Source organism: Monodon monoceros, unplaced genomic scaffold, assembly GCF_005190385.1.
Source record: "Monodon monoceros isolate NGI ecotype Baffin Bay Population unplaced genomic scaffold, NGI_Narwhal_1 Super_Scaffold_21, whole genome shotgun sequence".
NCBI lineage: Eukaryota > Metazoa > Chordata > Mammalia > Artiodactyla > Monodontidae > Monodon > Monodon monoceros.
Window position 1 is genome coordinate 30,705,573 of NW_021703778.1, and position 13,153 is coordinate 30,718,725.

The window sequence follows — 13,153 nt, forward strand, 5'->3', positions numbered from 1 at the left end:
CTCAGCAGGAAGTTGTTTCTATGCCTTCCCTTTCTAATGCTGTTTTACTCTTTTGCCCAATTAATACAACTTTAATAATTGGAAAATAGTTTAAAATATGGGACCCTCTTTGTCTTACATTTCAAAACTATTTACTGTTTGTCACCAATAGATTGCCTACAGGCCTTATTCTCTAAAGTAAAATACAGAAATAACAAAGTTACCGTCTTCCAGTTAATGCGTGCTTTTGTTCCACTTAAAAGCACACCTTAAAAATGGTGGGAATTAGAGCAGGGAGAAGTCTTTGATGGCACAGGATAAGTGCCCCAGAAGCAGGCAGCTGTCACCCAGTCTTACAGTCTGTTGAGCCACATTGATGCTGGAGAGGTGAGGAGACAGCAGCCCTGACATCACCTCCAAAGCAAGTTAGGAGTTGCCAGGATTCCAAGCCAGGGCTAGAAGAGCAGGCTCCATCTGGGTCTGTGCACGTGCTGCAGCTCAGAGATTGAGTTGTCTCCTTCAGGGCATCTAATGGGATTTCTGTCACTGGAATATCTACCTCTGAAGACGCAGCCTACCGTGAGACTTCCAGGTCTCAAGATAAATGTTGGTGGTTTTCAGCTTACAAGAATTAAGCATAAGATTGGCGTTAGGTGGTTTTGTGTGCATGTGGCATTATTAGATGAGAGAGGTAGAGACGAAGGGAGTCAGCGTGGCAGCTCTGCCCACCTCGGGGCTCAGCGTCGGGCTCAGCGTCAGGCTCGGAAGGAGCGCGTGTTGATCATGTATCCGTACCGTGCTAGCTGTGGTGCTGCATCACTTCTGTGTTTTCACTCTGGACTTCTGTGCCTAGCCCCCTTTCTTTCAACAGAGCACTCACCCCCACTTCTTTAGAACCACTGCTTTTTCATTTCTTTGTTCAGCACCAGGAGTGGTCAGCGGGCCAAGGAGTGAAGCTTAGCCACACCGCTGCCCACCAGAGCCCCATGTGTGTGGAGGGTGGGCGGGCGGGGCCTAGCTGCGTTCCACGTCTCCACCGGCTGCTGGTGTCCCGAGCTAAGTGAGAGCCAGTGATGGTTTCTTTTATAGACTGAAGTATGTTGAAAAGGTGGATGTGTGTTTTTTGGTTGATGCTTTAAAATGACATTTGAGTTCTGTTTGCTGCAAACTTAGATTGATCGTTTTCTTTAATTTTTCTGTTGCGCTTGCTTTGCCATCACCTAGATTTCTTGGCTCTTATACTAGCTCTGACTACTTGGAAAGGAGCTTCACGTGGTAAGACGGGGCACTGGTGTGAGGCTGTGACGTGAGGGTCCCTCACTGTGGCACTGGCATTACATGCACTTGCAGGTGTTAACGTCGTCTTCAGTGCTTAGTCCAAACACCCAAAATGAGATAATGGCGCAGCTTTAAAGCTGATCATGAGTAGACTCTGCGCCAGTAGTCTTCTGTGAAAGTACATTCCAAGCGTCTGTGTGACTGCGTGTGCACGTAAAGCCAGTGCACAGCTTTGGCTCTGCAGAGCTCAGAGGGCAGCGTTGCAATTATGGGTCCTGTTTTAAAGATTTCTTTTGTGTGAATTTTACGTGTTCTATATTAACAATTGGCAATCTGAAAAAATAAGCATACATTCACAATTTGATTTAAATGAGCCTTAAAAATCAAGCAGTATTTGCTACTCTGGCAATTGCTAAACAAAAAATGGATCTGGTAAATCCGGGATAAATTTTGAAGTAAAAAACATGTCCAGTGTTACTGGAACACAGAAGTACCCTTTGACCCTTTGATTTACAAGCTGTTTTTGGCTGCTTTGGGGCAGAGTTTGAATAGCTGTGACAGAGGCCGTATGGCCAAGAAGCTGATAGCATTTCTTGTCAGCCCTTGACTAAGGGCTTGCCAGCCCCTGGCCCGTGACGTCACCTTCTGTGGTGCCTAGCCTGCACTAGAAGCTGGTGCTTCATGCCTTCTTAGGCATGACACTAGAAGGGAATCTAATGAGGATTTGGGCCAATAAATATTTTTCAGAATATTTGGACGACTTCATTAAACCTACCAGCCATTAATATTTTTTGTAGACCACAGTGTTGAATAGTACAAGTATACCCCGAATTTCATCTGCCTTTTGGTTGCCATCTTTTGGATGCTTTACTAATATCCTTAAAATACCTGTGCTGCCTTTACATCTCTTGTGCTGGTGACTGGTTGGACTTGTTTGTGTGTTTTGGTAGGGTACCCACACTCATAAGGGTAAACTGTGAAATTCTCAAAAAAAAAACCTCAGGGATACTTAGAAAAAGAAGAACTTGCTTTGTAAATGTGGATCCGTCTGCAGGTGTTGGCATTTCCTCATTTTTCCACAGGGGGAAGTCTGCTGAGGCTGAAGCTGTGGACAGGCCGTTTGGGGAGAAGCGCTATGACCCACTGCAGGCCACACCACCCCCTCCGCCGCCGCCCGCCCAGTACAGCCAGGCCGCCCAGCCCGGCCCCAGCACCACCCTCAGCCTCCACTCACACACCAAGGGGACACTCGGCGAAGGTAGGCGGCTCAGGAGTTGGCAGGACCACTGTAATAGACTCACACTTAGAAGATGAAAAGTACGTGCTAGAAACCTCTGGGCTGAGAACAGCGAAAAATAAGGGGCTTTGTTAAAAGTACCTCTTCTTTTTTATGATAATGACAGTTATATCGGACAAGCCTTTTAGCTAAATAGATTTTAACCTGCCTGCTTAACATAGCTTAATTTCTGAAAGTAGTTTTTGTTTACCAGTATGCCCAAAACTAAATGTTTGAATGGTGGTTCGTAAAAATTATGGTGACGTCCGTCTTCGCATGTGGATATAGGGCGGCCGTAGAGTTTCACATAATACGTGTCCCTGAGCACCTCGTCTTTGCATTTGTGTTCTGTGGCGGAGGCTCATCAAGATAGATCCCATCAGCTCCAGAGCGCTCACCTCAGGGTGGCGTCCCTGCGTGTGCACCCACATCTTCTCCTTCGCATCTCTGAGCAGTAACTGTCTCTCTTCCCGGGCCACTGGCCCAGCTCCTCTCCCCCCTGTCCTGCTTCCTTCATCTTCCTCTCCCCTTCACCATAATCCTTCCCTTTGCCTTCCAGTTAAGTGCCACTGCCTCATGCCACCTTCCCAGCTCCTCAGCCATTAGACGTCCTGGAAGGGACTGTTGCCTCCACCCTCCCAACATCTCTCTTCTCATTTGGTGCTTTCAAAGGATACACCACAGTTCACCCATCTCCTGGTGATGTTTTGCTCCTAGAAACAGTGCTCCTCAGTATTTATGTAGGAGTCTAACCCCAGGGGTATAATTTGATATTACTTTATGTTAGGATTTTCTTTACACACTATCATGTCTGCCGATAAAGTTTAAATTTTTACTCTCCAAACCTTAATGCCATTTTTGCACTGGCTGAGACATCATAGTGAAATGTTGAGTTGAAATGATGGTGGCAGACATCTTTTGCTAGTTCCCCATTGTGGGGAGAAAGGATTGAATGTTTCACCGTTACAATGTTAGCTGTAGGGGTTTTTGTAGGTGCCTTTTATTATGTTTAGAATGTTCCCTTCTAGTCCTAGTTTGCTGAAAGCATTTTGTCAACTGTTTTTTTCTTGTATGTATGTTGTCCCTCAGTATCCGCAGGGGACTGATCCCAGGACCCCACCACCACCACCGCTTCACCCCCATCCCACCATGCACACTGAAATCTGCGGATACACACGTCCCCTGTGTAACTGGTGTAGTACAGTCGACCCTCTGTGTCCATGGGCTCTGCATCCGCAGATACAGAGGGCCAAACGCACTAAGATGATCCTAAGATTTGTCTCCTTCATTCTGTTTCTGTAATAAGTTATCTTACTATGTTCACAAGGAGCTTTGGTTTATAATTTCCTTATAATGTCCTTGTCTGGTTTTGGTATCAAAGTTGTGCTAGATTCATGAAAGAGAGCTGGGACGTGTTCCCTCTTTCTCTCATTTCTGGAAGAGTTTGTATAGCACTGATAAGATTTTTTCCTTAATTATTTCATAGAATTCAGTTGGTGCTATTTTGCACTGCCACCAGCGGTACAGAGGGTCCCTGACTTATGACGGTTTGACTTTACATGGTGCAGAAGCGATGCACATTCACTAGAAACTACTTCGAATTTCGATCTTTTCTCAGGTTAGCAATAAGCAATACAATCTCTCGTGAAGCTGGGCAGCGGCTGTGACAAGAGCCCCCAGTCAGATGCTGCATCACAGGGGTGAATAACTGACACACTTTGAACTGTCCTGGACCCAGAGAGCCAGTCTGTTTTTTACTTACAGGACAGTATTCAATAGATCACATGAGATATTTAACACTTTATTATAATATTTTGTGTTAGATGATCTTGCCCAACTGTAGGCTAGTGAGAGTATTCTGAGCACGTTCAGGGAGACTGGGCTGAGCTACGATTCTGGTAGGTCCCGTGTATTAAGCACATTTTTTACTTTGAACCTCCCCTGGGAAGTCGAGGAAGATCTGTACATGGAAATTTCTGTTATTCCACATCTTTGCCAATGCTTGGCATTACCAAACTTGTAAGTTTTGCCAATTTAATGGATGTGAAATGATGTTTTTTGTTTTTGTTTTGCATTTTCCTAATTAATAGTGATGTTGAGTATCTTATTGTATGATTACTGGTTAGTCTAGTCTTCACTTGTGTTTTTGCTTGTTCAGGTCTTTGCCTATTTTCCTATTGGTTGATTCTTTCTTATGGATGTATAGGTATTCTTCATAGGTTTTGGATCCTAATTTTTTTTAAATCAGTTATACGTGTTGTACATAGCTCCTGCCAATCTGTGACTTTTCTTCTTTAACTTTAATTATGGTGAGTTTTGTAGTACTGATTTTTTTTTTTTTTTTTTAACATGGCCAGTTTTGTCATTCTGTCTCTAATTTATTGTGGACACTGGAGCGGGGTCACTCCGATGCCAGTCTCTGGAGGCCAGGACTCCCAGCCACATGACCCTGACTCCAGGCAGCAGGTACATGAACACTGTCCCAGGTGTCCCTGCTACCTCCTGGCCCCTCAGCATCACACACGGCCACCAGGGGTCAAGAGTATCCTCAGACTGCTGACCCAGACCCAGTCATTGACTCTGACACCAGGACAGGTTAAGATGAGAGGGACATCAGATGACTGTTAGAACTTGTGTCAGGAAGGGCATTTTGGTTTTGGTTTTCTGTATGGATGAAAAGTTGTTTCAAGGTTTATTCCTAAAAACTTAGTTTAACATGGTCACCACGGTCTCCCACAGAATCACTTGTTGATACTTTCATGAATGAATTACTCATCTGGATAGATTTTATTCTTGACCCATTATAACATCTTTTCCATCTCACAAACCATTACAGTCAGTTAGAGATGGGTTTGTAATTCTTTTTTTGTTCAAGCCACCGAATGTACTTTATTGTTTTTCTTGTTGAAGTATAGTTGACTTATAATATTAGTTTTGATGTACAACATAGTAATTCAGTAGCTGTTTTCAGGAAATTTTTGAAATACTTATATGTGTGTGTTTTTCAGGTAATTCCATGTCATTGGATTTTCAGAGCTCTTTAGTGTCCAAACCAGACCCACCTCCATCTCAGAATAAGCCAGCAGCTTACAGACCAGCCAACCGAGAAGACGCTGCCCAGTCTGCTTTCTATCCCCAGAAAAGTTTCCCAGATAAAGCCCCAGCTAACGGGGCCGAACAGACTCAGAAAACGATCACTCCAGCGTACAATCGATTCACACCAAAACCATATACAAGTTCTGCGCGGCCATTTGAACGCAAGTTTGAAAGTCCTAAATTCAGTCACAATCTCCTGACGAGTGAAACTGCACATAAACCTGACTTGTCTTCCAAAGCCCCCACTTCTCCGAAAACTCTGGTGAAAGCACACAGTTCCACGCAGCCTCCGGAGTTTGACAGTGGAGTTGAGACGTTCTCTGTCCACGCAGATAATAAGCCTAAATATCAAGTAAACAGTATCAGCACAGGGCCTAAAGCTGTGCCCGTGAGGTAAGATTTTTTCTTGGCCTGGTGATGTCTCTCACATGAGTTGGGTGTAGTTTTGGGAACCTGACTGATGATTTCAACTCAAACTTTAAGCTGAATGGTGTTGTCCAAAATGTTGGAATGACTAAAGGTTCTGCAAGAGGCACTAAAGCTGGTGCTCATTATCTCCATTGTGTAAGAACCCAGGCTGAGAGGCACTGTATTTCACTCAGGGTCACACAGCCATGCTCAGAGAGCCTAGACCCAGCCACTGGTCTGACTTCTGACCTCAGAGCCAGACTCCTAACCAGCCCTGGCTTCCCATGACCTCTGACCTCCAGCTGGGGCGGCACGTTTGGAGAATATCTCAGAAATAATAGAGTATCTGTATTCCTCATCCACTGTTGATTCAGCAATGAGTTTGAAAAGAAGTAAAGATGTAATAACCTCAAAATGGTTGTTTAAAAAAGAGCTTTCTTAATAGTTTTGGTCAGATGGCTGAGCAAATGAGATGAACCCAGCCTGCCTGGAGCCACACTCCCTACACCCCTCCCTCATCTGCACAGTGACCGACCAGACCCGTGCTGGCCACGCGGAAACCTCCCTAAGCCACTGACGCAGAAAGTACTCGCGGGCCACCTGCAGGCTGCCTCCCGAGCGGAAGGACAGGACAGCCAGGGGATGTGGAGGAGCGGCCCCCTCACAGGGGCCCCATGGTACCATTGCCCCGGGGAGCCCATGCCCACCGCTCTGGCCACGGAGGAGTGAAGCCGCAGCTCCCTGCACTCACTTTCATTTTGTTGGCCCATCTTTCTGCTCACCTTTAGTCCTGGCTCAAAACTTTGCTTCAAGAAGTCCTGAGGGGGAAAAAAAAAGGAAGTCCTGAGAACCTGCACTTTTGAAGGAGATTTGGTACCACATCCCCTCTGCCTCAGGCGTCTTTGTGTGAACCGCGTGAATGGACCATCTCCTCTCCATGAGCGACTGCCCACACCAGAGTCTTTATTACCTCATGGAATTGGGCGTCTGTGCTTAGGGAGTGGGGAGGGAAGGCCATAGTATGCACACCAGAAATCCTCAGGAGAGAGTGAGCCTAATTAGTGTATTTTATCAGGTCTAAGATGCCATCAGTTGTGAGATGCACCACTGTCTTACGTATCACTAAGAAGGAAAAAACATGCTACCAATTAAACCATGATGTGCCATCAGTTTTAAAACACCAATTTCATGGCTGTAGAACATTGGGTGAGCACTGTATCAGGCCTTGCATGTTATGATTGCAAAAATCAGTAATGAAGGTAACTTGACTAGTTACCTTTAAAAATGACATTGACTTCTCGAGGAAGAATATGCTTAGTTATCCCTGTGAGTAAAGTCTGTCAGTCACTGAAAACTTATTAAAGTAAGTAACTGCTTGATTATATGGAGAGAGAAAAAGAGTGAAACCACCGACTAGACTAGCAGTGGAAGCTCCTGTACGTCCCTGGGAATGTACTCATTATCCATTTCTGAACTCTCAGTCCCTCAGCTGTCGAAGAGGATGAAGATGAGGATGGTCACACTGTGGTGGCCACCGCCCGCGGCGTATTTAACAGCAACGGCGGGGTGCTGAGCTCCATAGAGACCGGCGTTAGTATCATTATCCCACAAGGAGCCATTCCTGAGGGAGTCGAGCAGGAAATCTATTTCAAGGTCTGCCGAGACAACAGCATCCTCCCGCCTTTGGATAAGGAGAAAGGTGAGTGTGTGATTTCCTGCTTAGTTTCAATAACTCGAGTTGCCCTGTGTGCTTTTCAAAGCTTATTGTGCTCAGTAGACAGGATACCCTAGACCTCTGTTCTCCCCCCACCCTGGCTGCCCTCAAGTTCCTTCTACTAGGGAGGGCCTCTCGAATGAGCACTGTGGAGAGGGGAGCCTGTGCTACCTTCACTGTGACGGTGACAATAGGGGATGGGTCATTGGGCACTCCTGTACCTGCCAGCCAGTCTTAGCCGACCTCACCAGATTTTTGTCTTTGAGTCGTTCCTTCCTGCCTTGCAGCTCTAGAGATGGATTAGGTAACACCCACTCCAGAGGCCTTGCTCTGTGCTGCCACCTGCTGGTGGAATGCAAGGCTCTCGGGTCAGATCTTCCTCACTGCGCAGACCTAGCACAAGTAAACACGCCGCAGAGGAGGAAGCATCCCCATCGGCTGTCGCGGTGTGTGTTTCTGAGCTGCTTCAGGAATCTAGGAATGCTCTTATTTTTCACAGTCTTCCAGATCTGTCAGGATGAAATGATAATGAACCATGTTGCAACGTCTTTTAGAATATTTTAGCAGTGCTTCCTTAAATACATTATTTTAGCTCATTTTCGTACATTTTGCAAGAATACTAACATGTTGGCCCTCCTGCGTGAATCTCTTAAACCAAGTCTGTAGCAAATACAACATTAAAAACACAAGATATAAGTAACATTTGTAAAATGTTTGAGTATGTCTTATACCATAAGAATGCTGTGATTGAATGAAGTAGCCACCAGCAACGTTGTGGCTATTTAGCACTTGAATTGTGGCTGTTTTAATTGAAACGGGCTAGAAGTGTAAAATACACACCAGTTTCAAAGATTCAGTATATTGCTCACATGTTGAAATAATGTTTTGGATATATTGGGTTATATAAAATATTAAAATTGACTTCAACTGTTCCTTTTCAATGTGGCTACTGGAAAATATTAAGTTACATCTGTGGCTCCTGTTACATTTTTCTTGGTCAGTGCTACTACAGAGAACTAACCCTCTTTGGCTTTAAAGCATATGGTTAGAAGGAGGGTGAGGAGGGTGTGGGTCTAGAAGGAAGCCAGCCGTCTAACCTCTCTCCCCCCACCCCAGGTGAGACCCTGCTGAGCCCCTTAGTGATGTGCGGGCCCCATGGCCTCAAGTTCCTGAAGCCCGTGGAGCTGCGCTTACCACACTGTGCGTCCATGACTCCTGACGGTTGGTCTTTTGCTCTAAAATCATCCGACTCCTCGTCGGGTATGCTGTCTTCACTCTGTCCTTTGGGGGCTTTGGGTGCTGTCGTTGATTGACCCCTGGGCTGACGGAGCTACCCGTGCTGTCTGTGCACAGATCCTCCCTCTGTTCCTGTGGCCTTGTAGGCATCACCAGTGTTTTGGAGTTTATTTGTGGTACATATATTGTAAATGAAAACTGAAAGGTAGAGAAGCTTCTGCCTTGTAAACATTGATGATTTGGCCAAAGGTTGACTGTTTCTTGGTGTTCAACAAAATTATTCTGTCAAAAATTTTTAAGATGAGGTGGGAGAATTGATATTGTCCTACATATATATGCGTTTTCGTCTTTATACTAAAATGATTTGATTCCTTTATATAATAATTTCTATTTTTGGTTACTATTTCTCAGTCTACAAAGTATATACTTTGTAGGGGTGTGTGTGTGTGGGTGTGTATATGCACACACACTAGAGAAACTTGAAAGATAAAAGACCTTACACTGTGATCATACTTGGCCATGGTTTTTCCATGTAAAACTCAAAATAACTTCTGTAATACACTTTTAAAATGGCTTTTTGCTGTCAAGATCATAATTTGAAAGCTTCCATTGCATTTTCACATTTCTCACTTCCTTGGGTGACTAAGTCAGTTAGACTAAAGTCAGAACTTTCTATATTTATGGCATAGAAAACTTTAATTGAACCTGATGTAGAAAAAAAGAATTTAAAGTTCTTCTGAATTTTTGATAAATCAGATGCGCATTATACAGTTTTAGTTTGGTACAGTATGAAATAGAGTTTTATGGTGTAAAGAACATATTTTAATATTACCCAACATAAAATATTACATATATTCATTCACAAGTACCCCTATTCATTCACAAGTACCCCATTTTCTGGGAACAGTTCTTCAGGAACTCCACTGAGAAACATTTTATTAGCCTAGTTTGAACTAATGAATTAACATTAATAAAACTGCATTTAAAACATACATTCCAGAAGTCAGGTTTTAGTGTGGGCTGTGATCGTCCTCTAACCCAAAATAGGTTGAGGGTCCTTAAAGTAACTACCTGTTGCTACTTGTTTTATAAGCGATTTTTTTCCAGATACGAAAAAAATCAGTATGCTTCGTACAATTTGTTTTGTGCCACAGAACATGTTGTTTTGTTAGATTGAAACAACTTACTTTTTCCTGTGTTAAATTTGACTTATGTACACCTAGAAGAGAAATGTAATTTTATGTTATTCTGTGTGGCTTCGGAACGCTTTTGCTACTGTAAATTTCTGTTTTAAAAAGTCAAGGGTAGATTTTGATAGCTTCTGACTTAATTCCAAGAAGCATTTATTAGTATATTGGAAAGAATTTTGAACCTAAAGTTTTCCCCAAGAGTTGTCTGTCTCATTGCCTGAACAATGTATCTGCAGTATTGCACAAGCCCACGTGCATCTGTGAAGTTAAACCCTGTTTTAAACTGCTTAGCCCACCGTGACTCAGATGTCGCTTAGGTAACGGACAGCTCACAGTCTGCAGGGTTTCTCAGCCTTGGCCCTGTGGGGTGTTTAGCAGCCTCCCTGGCCTCCACCCGCTAGATGCCGGTTGTGACAAGCAAAACTGCCTCCAGACATTGTCCCCTGAGGGGCAGAACTGCTGCTGGTGGAGAACTGTTGCTCTACAGGCAGCAGCTTTGACTGTCACTTACCATGGACACAAGAGATGTATGGCTGTCCCAGCCTTCTTTACGTTGAGTCCACTGCCAGGGCTCCTTAGCTGTAGCTGCAAATCTCAAATCACCTGGTTAAAAGCTGGTTAAAAACTCCAAAGCCCAGGCCCTGCTTCAGACTTACTCAGTTCAGTGACTTTTGGAAGCATCATGAATGGTTTTGTTGTACAGCAGGATCAGGGCTAAGAATCTCTGGCCCAGTCTCAATGAATTTTTTTTTTTTTGTAAAGGGGAGGAGGCTCCTTAAGAACCGAATTCTGCAGTGTTGAGGGTTTCGTGTGGTCTGTCAAGTGTGAGAAACGCGTTCTCATGCCCAGCTCAGGTGGGGCAATCATAGAATTACCGTCTGAACTTCTGAAAGTGAAAGGGGTACTCTCTTTCTTTCTGCGGCACGCGGGCCTCTCACTGTTGTGGCCTCTCCCGTTGCAGAGCACAGGCTCAGCGGCCATAGCTCACGCGCCCAGCCGCTCTGCGGCATGTGGGATCTTCCCGGACCGGGGCACGAACCCGCGTCCCCTGCATCGGCAGGCAGACTCCCAACCACTGCGCCACCAGGGAAGCCCAAGAAGGGTACTCTTAATAAGGGTTTGGACTCAGGGGCAAACTGGAACTGTCCCAGGCACATGATCACCCTAACTTTTATTCATTTTTTAAAAGGCTCGAACTTGAAAACATAAAAAATAAACGAGAAATCTGCAACAGCTTTTGGATCATTAGATTCCAGTGGGTCTCCAATGAAGTATATATATAGCACTAAGAGTTTTGGTACAAGTGCAGTATGCTGAAGAAATAGAGGAAAATTGTATCTAAATATATATGTTTGTGTTTGTCCCATGATTGCAAAGCATTACAGATAGCAGTTTAACCAACCAGAAATGACATGAACTTTTTTTTCTCTCGTAGGCGATCCTAAAACCTGGCAAAACAAGTGTCTTCCTGGAGATCCAAATTATCTTGTTGGAGCAAACTGTGTTTCTGTCTTGATTGACCACTTTTAATTCTTAAAATATAGGAACTTGATTAAATAATGTGAAACTGGGTTAAACTTACTAAATCTAAATGGAACCACTCATCAAGTATTATACTTTTCCTATAATTGACACTGCAGTGTGTTAGTATCACACGCTTTGTTTGAACTGGAGAGGCTGAGTGAACATCCCCTGAACCGTGCTTGGGAAACATGCTGCCTGCTGCATGTTGGGGGTCGGTGTTGGCTACAGGCTCCAAGATGTGATGCTTTGTAATGAGTTTTGTACTTTTATATGGTCACTGCTTAACTTCACATATTGATTTCCGTTAAAATACCAGCCAGTAAATGGGGTGCATTTGAGTTTTGTTCTTTCCAAAGTACACTGTTTCAGACTTTATTATGGCCCTGGCCTGGCATACACATTTTTATTATGCATGAGGTAATCACACGTTTTTCAAAAGCACCTCAAATGTATAACCAGTGTAGTGGATTTAACAGAAATGTACAGTAAGAGGAATTTATAGTTTTTTTTTTTTTTTTTGGCGGGGCGGGGCAAGTGAAGACACTTACTGTATATGAAAACTCATTTTTCTTAGGGAAGGACACCAAAGCATGTGAGACTGGTTCTGTGGCCTCTTTGGATCTATGAGTTAACCATATCACCATAGACATACTAACCAGCAGGAATGCCTTACCCTTGTGTTTTCAATTCTTAGATCGTTCTGTGTGTTACTAAGTTTTTATGGCTTTTGTGCACATCTAGATGCTGTATCATGAAAAGATTGAGTGAATTGTGGATTTGGTGGTTTCAGAAATGTGTAATCACCCAGAAGAAAATAATGGTGTGATTTGGGGTGGGTTTTTTTGTTTTGTTTTGTTTGTTTGGCAAGGGGCAGTGGTGGTTTTCTCTCTCTCTCTCTTTTTTTAGGCTATGCATTTAAAAACTTTTGATGTTTTAAGGATGCTTGTACATAAGGCGTGCATACCACTTTGTTCTTGGTTTGTAAATTAACTTTTATAAACTTTACCTTTTTTATACATAAACAAAACCAAGTTTCTTAAGGCTACCTTTGTATTCCCTCCTGTACCTCTTGAGCCTTGAACTTTGACCTCTGCAGCAATAAAGCAGCATTTCTATGACACACACAAGGTCAGTTTTTTAAGAAAAAGAATGCACAGAGTTGTTACATTTTTAAATGCTGCATTCAAAAAGATACAGTTACTCAGAATTCTCTAGTTTGAATAAATTCTTGCAAAGTATCCCTATTGTAATTTGTGATATGATGCTGTGCCCTAAAGTGTATTTTTTTACTAATAGACAATTTATTATGGCACATCAGCACAATTTCTGTTTAGATAATACACCACTACATTCTGTTAATCAGTAGGTGTGACTGAATTTCTTTTGCAGTTATTAAAAAAAAAATCTCAAATTTCTAAATCTGCAGAATAAAACTTTTTAAAATAAAGTGCT

The 13,153-nt window shown here is 43.5% G+C and overlaps 1 protein-coding gene across 7 annotated transcripts in view; it reads left to right on the forward strand.

Moving 5' to 3' along the window:
* The window catches only part of TJP1 (tight junction protein 1), a 148,995-nt gene extending 135,842 nt beyond the window's left edge, over positions 1 to 13,153 (forward strand). For 4 of the 7 annotated variants that reach the window (XM_029237823.1, XM_029237826.1, XM_029237821.1 and 1 more), the window contains 5 exons: positions 2,340 to 2,515; positions 5,542 to 6,022; positions 7,519 to 7,736; positions 8,868 to 9,011; positions 11,613 to 13,153. In XM_029237823.1, the coding sequence (XP_029093656.1) occupies positions 2,340 to 2,515; positions 5,542 to 6,022; positions 7,519 to 7,736; positions 8,868 to 9,011; positions 11,613 to 11,707 (1,114 nt within the window). In that variant the 3' untranslated portion in view covers positions 11,708 to 13,153. The remainder of the gene's footprint in view (positions 1 to 2,339; positions 2,516 to 5,541; positions 6,023 to 7,518; positions 7,737 to 8,867; positions 9,012 to 11,612) is intronic. The other 3 variants (XM_029237827.1, XM_029237824.1, XM_029237825.1) reach the window with 3 other exon arrangements.